Here is a 13,262-nt window from a genome sequence, read left to right as displayed (position 1 = left end):
AACTTTACTAAAGGTCTTTACCAAATAGCTTTAAAATTCAATGAAAAATATTTCCCCTCAATTATTCCAATTGGAGTTAGAAAAAGAATAAAATGCCATCTACTGTTCAACTTTATGAACTGCAATATGCTTGCTTGTATAACAGTCTAGCCTTTTTTGAAAAATGGTTTCCACCATGAAATTCTGATATTGTCTTTAACATATTGAGGATGTGTGCATTAAAGAAAATCATTTTAAATATGAAGATATTACTTTATTAGCGTCGTAATCTTCCTTTCTCCAGTTATTTGCCAATTTCTCTGTACTTTCTACACCTAGCTCCTTTTAGTTACTGGAAATATCAAGAAAAATTGAAACAAATTTTGAATGTTCATAGGAAGCCTCTGTGGTTAAAATGAAAAGAAAGATAACCAAGAGAGAGATTGCAGATCTCTCTCTTCTTTTCCTATTCCCAACAATGACGGTTTCACAGTAAGTTAGTCAACTACTTACTGGATTTATTCCTACTTTTGTTATTAAGTTTCTTTTAAAAACAAAAACACATATTTGAGGTGAATCTGAGTATTTTAATTACATAAGGAAGGAAGAAAACTAAGATTATACTTAGGGAGAGATTTAATTGTGATTCTCTTTTTCTCCCTGGCCCTAAAGGCCACTTACTTATATGACTGAAATGGAGTGTGTACCTGTGTTTGAAGAAGTGGATATAGTGGGGTGGGGCAGATGGGGAAGGGCTGTCTACAGAATATTATGGTTTTCAGGTTTCAACGACTTCAACACTATCTCCGATGACCAGATTATTCAGAAAGTTAGCAATAAAAAGGGTGCTAAGCAAACTCATTCATTCAGTTCTTCCTATATATATTCAGGTTTACATATAAATGCACATGTACCCATGAAGTCACATTTTAGGAAGAGAATTTTGAAAAATCTAGCTCTGCATGTGTTAACTGCATATGCAAGATGAATGAGAAACCAGAACGTAAACACAGTGAATGAGTGTTTAAATGAGGTCATCTGTGCAGGATCACACTTCAAAATGTGTAATCATGGAAAACAAACACAGCCGAAAAATATGTCAGATTTGAATTTTAGTGTTTTATTTTATTTTTTTTTTTTTGAGACTGAGTCTTGCTCTATCACCCAGGCTGGAGTGCAATGGCACGATATTGGCTCACTGCAACCTCTGCCTCCAGGGTTCAAGTGATTCTTCCACCTCAGCCTCCCGATTACAGGCACAGGCTACCAAGCCCGGCTAATTTTTTTGTATTTTTGTAGCGACAGGGTTTCACCATGTTGGCCAGGATGGCCTCGATCTCCTGACCTCATGATCCGCATACCTCGGCCTCCCAGGGTGCTGGGATTACAGGCGTGAGCCACTACGCTCGGCCAGTGTCTTATTTCTAAGTCAAAGCTCCCCCACACAAATTTCTCTTAGCCATGTGCTATTCTTCAACCTCTTTGTGTCAATATTTGGTAAATAACTGGTCTCAATGTATTCTCTGCCAAAGTTAGTAGCTCTCGAAAGGTAAAAATTCAAATCTGGTAGAATACTAAAGGTGACCACTTGTCTGTCTCAACACCTCCTTTAGCTACAGACAGCCGTCCAGAGCAATGGCTCCTTCTAATGGCCAGCCAAGGGAACTTTAAGACCTAAAACTTACTCTCCCTCTTCTTGCCTCTTATGTAAGTGGTTAAGAGTTGGGAAGAAGAAGAAGACAAGCAAATCAGAATCATCTCAGGAGCTTTGTAAAACTATACGTGCCTTTATGCCAGATCCACACTACAGCGGGAGAGAAGTTAACGGTGTTTTGTTTTGTTTTTTGAGACAGTCTCGCTCTGTCGCCCAGGCTGGAGTGCAGTGGCATGATCCTGGCTCACTGCAACATCTGCCTCCCTGGCTCAAGCAATTCTATGCCTCAGCCGCCCAAGTAGCTGGGATTATAGGCGCCCACCACCATGCCTGTCTAATTTTTTGTATTTTTAGTAGAGACAGGATTTCATTATCTTGGGAAGGCTGGTCTTGAACTACTGACCTTGTGATCCACCCTCCTCGGCCTCCCAAAGTGTTGGGATTACAGGTGTGAGCCACTGTGCCTGGCTTTTTAAAAATACATACATATGTACATAAATAACTGATCTCTGCTAGCTCTGCACACGTGAGTCTGATAAGCTTGGCTTGCATCTGTACTCTGCCCTTACTTGAGAAACATGGTTTGTAGAATACAAGTTTAACAACAGGAGGCTAAGGAGTTAGAGCCACGATGTGCTTCATCTGAAATTCCAGCTAAAAAAAAATTTTTTAGAGATAGGGTCTCGCTCGTTGCCCAGGCTGGAGTGCAGTGGTTGCAGTCATAACTCATAGTAACCTTGAACTCTCGGGCTCAAGCAATCCTCCTGCCTCAGCCTCCTGAGTAGCTGGGAGTACAAGTGCACAGCACCATGCCTAATTTTCTACCTTTTTGAAAGATGAGGTCTCGCTATATTGCCCAGTCTGGTCTCAAACTTCTGGCCTCAAGCAAACCTTTCACCTTAGCCTCTCAAAGTACTGGGATTACAAGTGTGAGCCAACATGCCCGGCCTCTTACCATATTAACAGCTTGATCAATTTCACTTCAGGCAAGTTCTCACACAAATCTTCCATCCCCATTTAACACTATCCTCTTGGCACTTCTCTAATAGTAGCTGACTGATTCTAGGAAAAACTATTCCTATCTCCATTCTAATTCCAAATTAAAAATTAAAACTCGATCAAGATGGAGTTACTACAGAGCAGTGTTAGTGATATATCTGCATTTAGAAAAAAGGAAAGCTGTTTGCTGAATAGAAAATATAAAATTAAACATACATTAACCTCCCATACCTTTGAAAACACCCACTAGTGTTCTTCAAATGTAAAATCTGTCATCAACTCTTTCTCAAATTAAACCTACTTTTCCTACATAATTTTTGAAAAATATAAAAAAGTTCTTTGTCTTAATTATCACTACTATGACAGCACTTTCAGGTGTTTTCATTACAATTTAATGTTCTAGTCACTTTGTATATTAAATATTTTCAGTGACTTTGCCTAAATACCACACAGATTTTTTTTTCCTCCATAGGAAAATATTTTATGAGTTCAAAATATTAAATTTACAAACAAGTTTTTTTTTTTTTTTGAGACGGATTCTCGCTGTGTTGCCCAGGCTGGAGAGCAGTGGTGTGATCTTGGCCCGCCACAAGCTCTGCCTACAGGGTTCATGCCACTCTCCTGCCTCAGCCTCCCGAGTAGCTGGGACTACAGGCACCCGCCACCGCACCCGGCTAATGGTTTGTATTTTTAGTAGAGATGGGGTTTCACTGTGTTAGCCAGGATGGTCTCGATCTCCTGACCTTGTGATCCGCCCTCCTCGGCCTCCCAAAGTGCTGGGATTACAGGTGTGAGCCACCACATCCGGCTGCCCTTTTCATAAGGTAGGACCTCTATGAACTGTACTAACCATTTCTTCTGATGCAGCAGTAGCTGCAGATCCTGCACCAAGAACAGAAACAGGAACATGAGCAGAAGATGCAGAAGCAGCCCTGGTAGAAGTCATCGAAGCAGCAGAGGGAACGGCAGTCGCGCTGGCTCCTCCGACTGCAGCTGGTGGGGATGGCAGCAGTGGTGATGTAACCGGTAAGGGCATCGGAGGAGCTGAAGGATCCAAATGAGCAGAATGTTCTTTTCCTTGAACACCAGGACCATAGTCTTCCTTTTTATTATTCGTGGAGTCTACCCCTGTAAGTCACAAATTAATTCCATTCAAATTCTTCCAGGTTAGGACTACTATTATCTTCCAAACAAGGAAAACACATACTGGCTAAAGTTTGGTCCTAACAAAAATTTAGATGTTTGTTTATGTATATTAGATACAATGCTCAGTTAATACAGTTTGTCAGCATTAACCACTAAAAACTTCAGACTACTTCCTTCCACATGCGAAAGCGAATGGATCATTCGCTCTTATATAAAAGATGAAAATAAATTATGTACTCAGCTGGGACCTTAAATAAGTAGAGTATATTGCCATCACAACTCTCACAAAAATATGATCACAGTGAGCCCAGAGATCTAGGTTCCTTTGTATTAGTTCATATAAATATCCTGATAAATGGCCGAAATGACCTGGAATCCATCTTTAGAATCACTTTCTGATATCACTATACTCCCTAATTTTCATGTATTGCGTCTATCCCAAGAATTAATTTTTGTCCTTGAGTTGTCAGAAAACAAAAATAAATCAATAAAACTAAAATCTTCACTTTTTACATTGTAAAAGAAATGGGTTCTTGCAGATACATTATATAAATCATAAATCAAGAGCATATTTGTGCACCTAACTGATTTGTAGTGACACCCCAATCAGTAACCTTCCCTCAAAACTGAACCTTAATCTTGATCTAAGGAGCCAATAATGTCAAATTCCAGAGGCTAGTACAAAGGGTTTCTTCCAATGTTAGATGTTTTCTCTCCAGTATTACAATTTGGTTAGTTTCTGCTTAAGACTGTATCTGTGTGGTACCAAACAGTGTGGTGAGGGTTTAGAAATTCAGTCAATGAGCTGTTTCAGAACATCTGAACAGAGGGCATTATGTAAGTCCTATGTTTAAATGGTTTCTACGCAGTTCTCTTTCCATACAGAAATTTGGGCCTCTGCATAAGTCCTTTCCTTAGACTACCTGTATAGAAAATTTGTAGAGTATTAGTTACCTTATTTAAGAAGTTTAACAATGATTATAGTGCCTACCTAGATCATTTGAACTCCTCTGATGAAAGGGACTAATTCAATATAAAACACTGCTAATTTGAAAACAAAACACACACTGAGTTTTAACATGTTTTGGTAGAGATTCTGAGTGTCCACCTTTAGATGGTGGCAAACATTACGAGACGTAGAAACATTATGAGATGTAGAAAGAGTGTGAAGGTCAGGGAAGAGAGGCAGGTGACCAACTCTTGCTAATACAGGCTGATTTATGCAGTTCCTGTTTATCAGACAACTCTTAAGTTTAATAATTAATCTCATTTTAGCTGGAATAAATTTTTCAGTTGTCAAGTATTTTTTTTTTACTGTGCCTAAAATTGCTTTTAAAATTGGCAGATATAATTTTAAGGACTTCTTGTCATGTTCTAACTTCTTCATAAAAACCTCTAATTTGGAAGATTTAAGATACTGCACAACATGAGAGGCACTGCAAATTACAGACAGCAAAGAATACGTACAAATAAAAAACCAAATATTTATTTTGCTCTAACAAGACAGGTGTATTAGGAACTCTGCATTATTAAAAACTGCATTATAAAAAACTTTTTTTTTTTTGAGATGGAGTCTTGCTCTGTCACCCAGGCTGGAGTGCAGTGGCATGATCTTGGCTCACTGTAACCCTGCCTCCTGGGTTCATGCCATTCTCCTGCCTCAGCCTCCTGAGTAGCTGGGACTACAGGCACCCACCACCACGTCCGGCTAATTTTTTGTATTTTTAGTAGAGACAGGGTTTCACCGTGTTAGAAAGGATGGTCTCGATCTCCTGACCTTGTGATCCACCCGCCTTGGCCTCCCAAAGTCTGGGATTACAGGTGTCAGCCACCACACCCGGCCTATAAAAAACAATTGTTTTAATAGAAGAGGGCCAGAAGTAATTTTTTTCTTATGATAATTAAAAAAAAAAAAAGGTGTCATTAAAATGTCATAAAACCTAAATATCACAAAGCAGATCCACTGAATTACACTGAACTTTTTTGCCTTTGGTAGCTCTACCAACATTATTGCTAATGCATGTTTTACTATTCTTGTCATCTTTCTCATCCATTGTTTTAAAAATAACAGGAGCAAAACAAATCATGCTGTGTAACTAGCAGAAGATATTTTCTCCAAATCCTCTTATGGACATTGGCCTTTAGGAGACACAGCTGTATTTCAATTTAAATTTTAAGATGGTAAATTTATTAAGGTGGGAAACACTCCTAAATCAATTCAAAATCTTTTTAAGTAGGTTACAAGAAACAGGTTTCTTGTAATTTAATGTAAGAAGTTCTAACAGGAATTTGTCACTTTACTTGTGAAACCCATATTTCTCCCAAGTAAACAATTAAATTTCTCAATTTGCGACATACAACTTGCAAATACTTAGAACTGAAACAGACTATTCTATCACTGAAGGTGGTGAGTTTGTTTTCAACATTGATACTCAAATAAAAGGCCATTTATTGGAAAAATCAAGTACTCACCTAGATATTACCAAGATAAACTATTCAGCCTTGAGATTCCATGAGTCTCAGTTTCTAAATTAAATACGGACCACAAACCACAACCACTTCAGACAGAAAGCAATTTGCCTAAACTTACTCCTATCCACAATATGCACGCTTTAAATAATAAATGTTTGTTGATGTTTTAAAATAAGGGCATCACAAGCACAGAGAAGTTATTCATTGGATTGAAATCATGTTAATGATTTACAAAATCTTGAGAGGTTGACTTGAAATAAAACTATAATATTATATCATGACTATCACCTTACACATTAAAGTGCATTTTGTCTTTTAAAGTACTTTCAGATGTTTTACTGCATCCCACAAGAAGCCCCTAGAAAGCAGGTAAGGAAGGTTTATGTTATCTCCTTTGCTCAGAGAAGAAATCTAAGGCCCAATGAGGAAAATAGGCCCCTGAGTAAATTGGTGGCAAAGGAGTCCAGTTATGGGCTTTTCTACGCCATGCTGACAAATCTACTACACAAACCACTCCTATGTCAAACAATATGCGGATTAAAAAAAAAACAAAATTACTTCCCTAGATAGGCCTATATTTACATTTCCTGCAATGAGCTTAGTTGAGGCCTTTCTTAAACTGGAAGATTAGGAATTTTTAAAATGAGAAACCATGACTAGATAACTACTTACCAAAATAGTCCAAGACACTTGGCTACTTAAGAAAAGACAAAATTATAAATTTTGTACTTAAAAGGGCATTAAAATTCTTAGTTAAAAGAGATTTAAAATGTTATACATTAAAATATTAAACATTTAGCTTAAATACTTAGGAGTGACAGTTTACTTGATCAGATCTAAGATACTATAAGTAAACATGACTGAGCTCATTTTCATGGCAGATTTAAGGCTGGATATGACACCACTGAATTAAGAATAGCTGCACCTCGATGAAACATACCTACTGCAGATTATTAATACCGTAGACCATATCACAGTCACCAAAATCTCAAATCCTTTTTTGAAAGAACGCAGAGAATCTTCAATGAAATACTAACCTGTATCATTTCTGTTTTGAAATATAGTCATGGCTTCAAGATTTAATGCACATACACCCCTCATGAAAGCTTTTTTCATGGAATCTTCAAAGTGCTCTTTTTCATGTTGCATTCTTTGAATTTCAGCTTTTGCATTTTCCAAAGCTCCAGATAACTAAAATAAGAATGTTTAAAAAACAAAACAATTTCAGATACTAGGAAGAACATTGTCAAAAAAATAGATATACACTCTGAAATTATTCTCATGTGAAATATTAAAAAGTTTGCCACTTACCTCTTCTGCTATGTGCAATTTATTTTAAAAGGTACATATTACCTCTATTATCTCCATCAACAAATTGCTTTCATTCCTAACCTTAAAATCAAGGCTCAAACAAGGGGAATTTTATCCAGTCCCATTAAAGATTGCTGATGTATTTTCATTTTACAAAAAGATATGCCATTTTTTACTGTAAAACTTATGTAGGATGTTAAACAAAATACATTAAGAGCCACAGATAGCCCTTTCAGGAAAAAAAACAAAAAACAAACAAACAAAAAAACACACAAAAAACTACATGCCTGCAATATTAACAGAATTTTTATAAAATAAATGTTACCTTCAGTATTTGAAGTGCAGAGTGACCCTACATACAGCACACTTTCCCATAGGTCAAACCTCAAGGGACTGCATTTTTTGCAGGTCATATTGAATTGCAGAAAAGTATCTGTATTATGGATTTATTTTTAATCTTAAGAATTTAATGCTGTAATGATGAGCCATTTTTTCATTTTAATATTTAACTTCAAGAGGCCTATTGCATTCTTTAGAATGGTTTTTATTTCATTTGAATTCCAAATGTTTTCCCATGAAAACAGTGTTAATTTTATTATTAAAAGTCAATGGGAAAAAATAATTTCAATTTCTTGTTATTCTTCTTTGAGACGGATTTTTGCTCTCAATGCCCAGGCTGGAGTACAATGGCATGACCTCGGCTCACTGCAACTTCTGCCTCCCAGGTTCAAGCGATTCCCCTTCCTCAGCCTCTGGAGTAGCTGGGATTATAGGCATGCATCACTACACCCAGCTAATTTTTCTTTTTTTTTTTAGTAGAGATGGGGTTTCACCATGTTGACCAGGCTGGTCTCAAACTCCTGACTCAGGTGATCCGCCCGCCTCAGCCTCCCAAAGTGCCGGGGCTACAGGCATGAGCCACCGTGCCCAACCAATAATTTCAATTTCTATACAACTACTTACATCAACCATGTAAGAATATACAAAAAACATTAAATTAACACAAGAATAAACATTTTCATTTTTTTGTCTTCATTCTTGATTAAAGATCAAAAGAAGAAGTCTATTAATTAATAGTCTACCTACCTTTTTACTGTATTAGAAGAAAGTGAAAAGCAGGAAAAAAGATGCTTACCATAGCAACTTTGGCTTCATAATCATTGGAGATCTGGACACAAACTTCTTCAGCTCTTGCTTGACAAGCTCTTTCCACCACATCTTTCCACTGCTTTTGGACTATGGAACGCCAGCCTTTCCAGACTTTCTTCAGTAAAGTTCGCTGGTAGTATTGGTCAGCTAGTTTACCTTCATAAACCTAAATAAAAGTAAAATATAACTTCAAAAACAGTGGGCTGATAAATATATTGGTAGTATTAATAAACATAACATGGTGGTAAGTGTACATACATTATTTAATCCTGTGTAATCATACTATTCTCATCTTGCACATAGGAGAACAGGTTTAGAGAGGTTAAGTAACCTATGGAGGTCACACAAAGAGGATGAGTAAAGCCAGACTTGCCTGACTCCAGAGACTGGGTTCTATCCATTACATCATTGCTTTGCGCAACTAATCAAGTTAAAGAAAAAGAATACAATCAAATGAAAGAAAATGAGCAAATTACCACTTGCCATCCTACTTATGAATTTAGCAGGACCAGGAGAATAACAGAGTGGCTAGAAGGAAGGAAAAGGTGGTGGCTCTGGCTTCAGATGACACTGCTTTCTCTTCAGTTTGATGGCCACCACAAGCAAGATTAATGTATAAACCCTGCCATCATATATGGTGCTAATCCAAATAAGAACATATGCTATTTTTCTTTCATCAATGAATTTAAATTCTTTTGAAGAAGTAGTTCCAATTCTCAATTTCTTAAGTTTGAAAAACTATCCAAAAAGTAACAGTAGCCTCAACTATTCTGGCTAACATTTAAAAATAAGTATGCATTCTCATTATTTTACTTGATAAGTTTCAAAATAGAGTATAAATATTCATTTTAACCAGCTTACTTAATGTAGATTTAATCTATTGGGGGGGGAAAAAAAAAGAAAAAAACCAGAAAGTATATACTTAAAGGAGAAATCTTATTCCAGGATAAAGTAGGTTGAGCATCCCTAATCCAAAAATCAAACTTTCTGAGTGCCAGCAGGACACAACAAGTGAAAAATTCCACATGGAAGTACTTAACACAAACTTTGTTTCATGCATAAAATTATTAAAAATATTGTATACAATTACCTTAAACTATATGTAGAAGGTGAAAAAATATGAAACATAAATGAATTTTGTGTATAAGGTGTGATATGAAACATAACCTAAAATCCAAAATTCTCCTGGCGTCAAAGATTTTGGATAAAGGATACTCAACCTATACTAGCTTTTTCCTAAAACACTAATCTCTTGGAAACTAAATACACAGAGATTACTCCATAGCTCACATGAATATACACGGAAAACATATATATATATATTATATATTCATTTTCTATACTCATGTGTCTCTAAACTCTATCTTCTTGGGGGATATACTCTCATACTTTTCCACTTCTGATACAACAATTTATTATTCTCTTTCAGTTCACTATTTACTGATATACCAACTCAGCTCTTACTTAAAAGATGTTCAAGTTAAAACGATACATTACAAGCTAAGGATTAACTTTAAAAAAGCTATACAGGTATGGCTTTCTCTGACTCTCACTCTAACGCAAGTCTATATAACAAACATTTATATTGTGATTTAACGTATAAATATAGTAAAGCCTCTTTATGAATAAGTTGTATTCAGGCATTTTAAAAGTAGAAACAATATAGGAAGCATTTGATATATTAAAGGTAATTTTTTTCTCCAAAAACCTCATCTGAGGAGTTCTATTACTAGGGCATTTACAATTTAGGAACAATCCTTATTAACCCACTATGAAGCAGGAAATGATGTATCTATTGTAATATATATTATACGTCTATAAGACCTAAAATGTATTTTTTCCAAACTACATCAAAATCAAATTCCTTTGAAATAAGAGGAATATTAAATCACAAATTCATTTTGACTTATTAGAAAACAACTATAATAAGTGATCCTGAGTGCTTCTGAATTCAGAAGTCTAACATCCATCAGCTGTCTTCTGCTTTGACACTTACGTCCTGTCTGGCTCTGACATGGCCTATTCGCCAGTGGAAGAATGTTCTCATCAACTCTGTCTTTTCCTTTTGCTTGCCTATGGCATGCGACAAGCTAGAAATCACCTGTGAAAACAGCAATTAACCCAATTATTGTGATATTACAATAACAGCAGTTGGTAAAGTGATTTTCTCATACATCAAAAAATGCTAGAGAGGATAGGTATGGATCACTACTATATTCATTCAGTTAACCTTATTATTATCTTTAAAAAGACAATAAAACTTTCTCACATGAATATACTAGATATCAACTAATGAACAGGAACAAAAGAAAGAAATCTTCATTATGTGTATAGAGTAATCACCAATAAAGAGTTTATGTATATGCAAATTAGCCACTGACATTCAATTCAGGTAAACAATTATACATTTGAAAGTTCTTCTATATACACCATGTCTTCATTTGCTAGATTTGAGGGCAGGGGCCAGAATATTTAGATATTTAAATATCTTTCTGGTCCCTACTACTACCTTGGATATAGAAGTTCCTCAAAAACTGTCCAGTGATTTTCTGGATTAAACAAACCTATAAAAGCAAATAACAGTTATATTATTTGCTTATTAGTTATATGTTATATATATAACTATTAATAACATGTTATACATGTAACTATTAATAACATGTTATATATAACATGTTATATATGTTATTAATATGTTATATGTAGATGTACTTCTTCAGTGATATTACTCTTGTTCTTAAAAAAAAATTCACAAGGCTTTAAAATCCTAAAATAATATTCTCTCTTATAAAAGAACTAAATAACTGAAATAAATTTCTAAAAACAGTCACATTAGAAAGAGATTTTGTAAATTGGGCACATTTACCAAGAGATATTTATACCTGTTCTTTAAATAATTTCCAAAGAGGAAAAGGGCATACATTCTAAGATACTGGAAATATTCTATGTGTTAAGATGAATGGTAGAACCCGTCTATCCACTTTACTCATTCTCATAAACTGAACATATGATATCTATATTCTTTGTGATACTTCAAAATAAAAAAAATTAAACTTAAAATATTTCAAAACCATAGAACAGAATTTTGAGTATAACCAAGAAAATGACTGACATTAAAATCCATTGTTTCAAAAAAAACAAACTCTACAAAACGTTCAATTTTATACAAAATCAAGATATGTTTAAAAAAATTATAGTCTTTAATTCATGAAAACACTTAAGTGCTGCTTCTGCAGGCAAGCAGCTGAGGTGTCTGCCCAAGTCCTCCTCTTCTGAACACCACCACTCTCCTATCCATAAGTGGATGCCCATCCGGACATCCATTTATAGCAGGGCACAGATTTGTTGCCCATCTGCTTTGTTCCAGGTACTGTGTCAGGAGGCAAAAAATTAGCACAGACTTGAATTACCCTCACATTCTTAAGAAGCTAAAGGAAAGTGAAATAAAAGATGTTTTCTGTGTTTACCAATAAAATGAAGAAAGACTTCATTAATGAAAACACACCCATCACTGATAGAATTTGAGATGCTTAAACCCAGGCCTGGTGGTATGCACCTGCAGTCCCTGGCAGGGGCTGAGGCAGGAGGATCACTTGAGCCCAGGAGTTTGAGGTTGCAGTGAGCTACCATTATGCCTACGAATAGCCACTGTTCTCCAGTCTGGGCAACATAGTAAGACCCCGTTTCAAAAAGAGAGAGAGTAAAAAAGAATTTGAGATGCTTAAAATGACCCCTGAAAGGATGGTTTAAAATGTAGAAAATGCTGATTCCTTCATGTTCTCTTAAGGTTAGTTAGCAAGAAAGGATTAGAAAGAAAAAAACTAGTGTACTTACATTTACCACATACTCTTTTAAAAAAAAATTTAAATTGACAAATTATAATAGTTTCATATATTTATGGGCTACAAGGTGCTGTTTTAATATGGTTTACAAAGCAAACTCTCTTAAAACATCAAGAACATCAAGAACACTGAAGTCAATGGTGAGGGTAAAATGACATTACGCTGATATGTTTAACAGGAAGAATAAATCAGATGGCCACGAATTTTTCTGTCAGTTTCTGATAGAAACTATCTTGTATGAAGTAATCATTTCTTAGAATTTATTATTTAGCAAGACATTTACTGAATCTCAATTAAGAAAAATATAAAAAAGAAGACCTCATCTTTCCTTCCAATGGAGATTTCAAAGGTTTTTTGCAGCTCCTTCAAGTCATTGATCTGATTACACAGTTGTTTTAAATGTGCTGCATGTTTTTCTTTCTCTTTTCTCATTTCCACTCGGTGCCAGTCAATAAAATTAAGTCTCCATTTACTTAGCTCAGATATGATGTTTGTCTGAAAAATTAATATAGTGACAATTAAGTAGTTTGTTCATTAATGCCACTTCTTAAAACTACACTGAAATTAAGAAACATTAAAAAAAAACAGAACAAGCAATCAACACAAAAGCCATTAAAACAATTGGAACACACTAATGAAAAACATGTCAGTTCAACAGTTACAGGTCTGTGCAGTTCACAGTCATCATACTAGGGAAGCTAATTTTTTCC

The 13,262-nt window shown here is 35.5% G+C and overlaps 1 protein-coding gene across 2 annotated transcripts in view; it reads right to left on the bottom strand.

Moving 5' to 3' along the window:
• The window catches only part of POC5 (POC5 centriolar protein), a 37,960-nt gene that overhangs the window by 7,607 nt on the left and 17,091 nt on the right, over positions 1–13,262 (bottom strand). For both annotated transcript variants that reach the window (XM_010352826.2, XM_030927627.1), the window contains 5 exons: positions 12,871–13,047; positions 10,707–10,811; positions 8,697–8,876; positions 7,288–7,441; positions 3,483–3,760 (listed from right to left, as the gene is read on the bottom strand). In XM_010352826.2, coding sequence (XP_010351128.1) covers positions 3,483–3,760; positions 7,288–7,441; positions 8,697–8,876; positions 10,707–10,811; positions 12,871–13,047 — 894 coding nt within the window. The remainder of the gene's footprint in view (positions 1–3,482; positions 3,761–7,287; positions 7,442–8,696; positions 8,877–10,706; positions 10,812–12,870; positions 13,048–13,262) is intronic.

The sequence above is a fragment of the Rhinopithecus roxellana genome, chromosome 3 (assembly GCF_007565055.1).
Source record: "Rhinopithecus roxellana isolate Shanxi Qingling chromosome 3, ASM756505v1, whole genome shotgun sequence".
Taxonomy (NCBI): domain Eukaryota; kingdom Metazoa; phylum Chordata; class Mammalia; order Primates; family Cercopithecidae; genus Rhinopithecus; species Rhinopithecus roxellana.
Note: the sequence above shows the minus strand (reverse complement) of the source record. Positions and strands in the feature narration are given on the sequence as shown.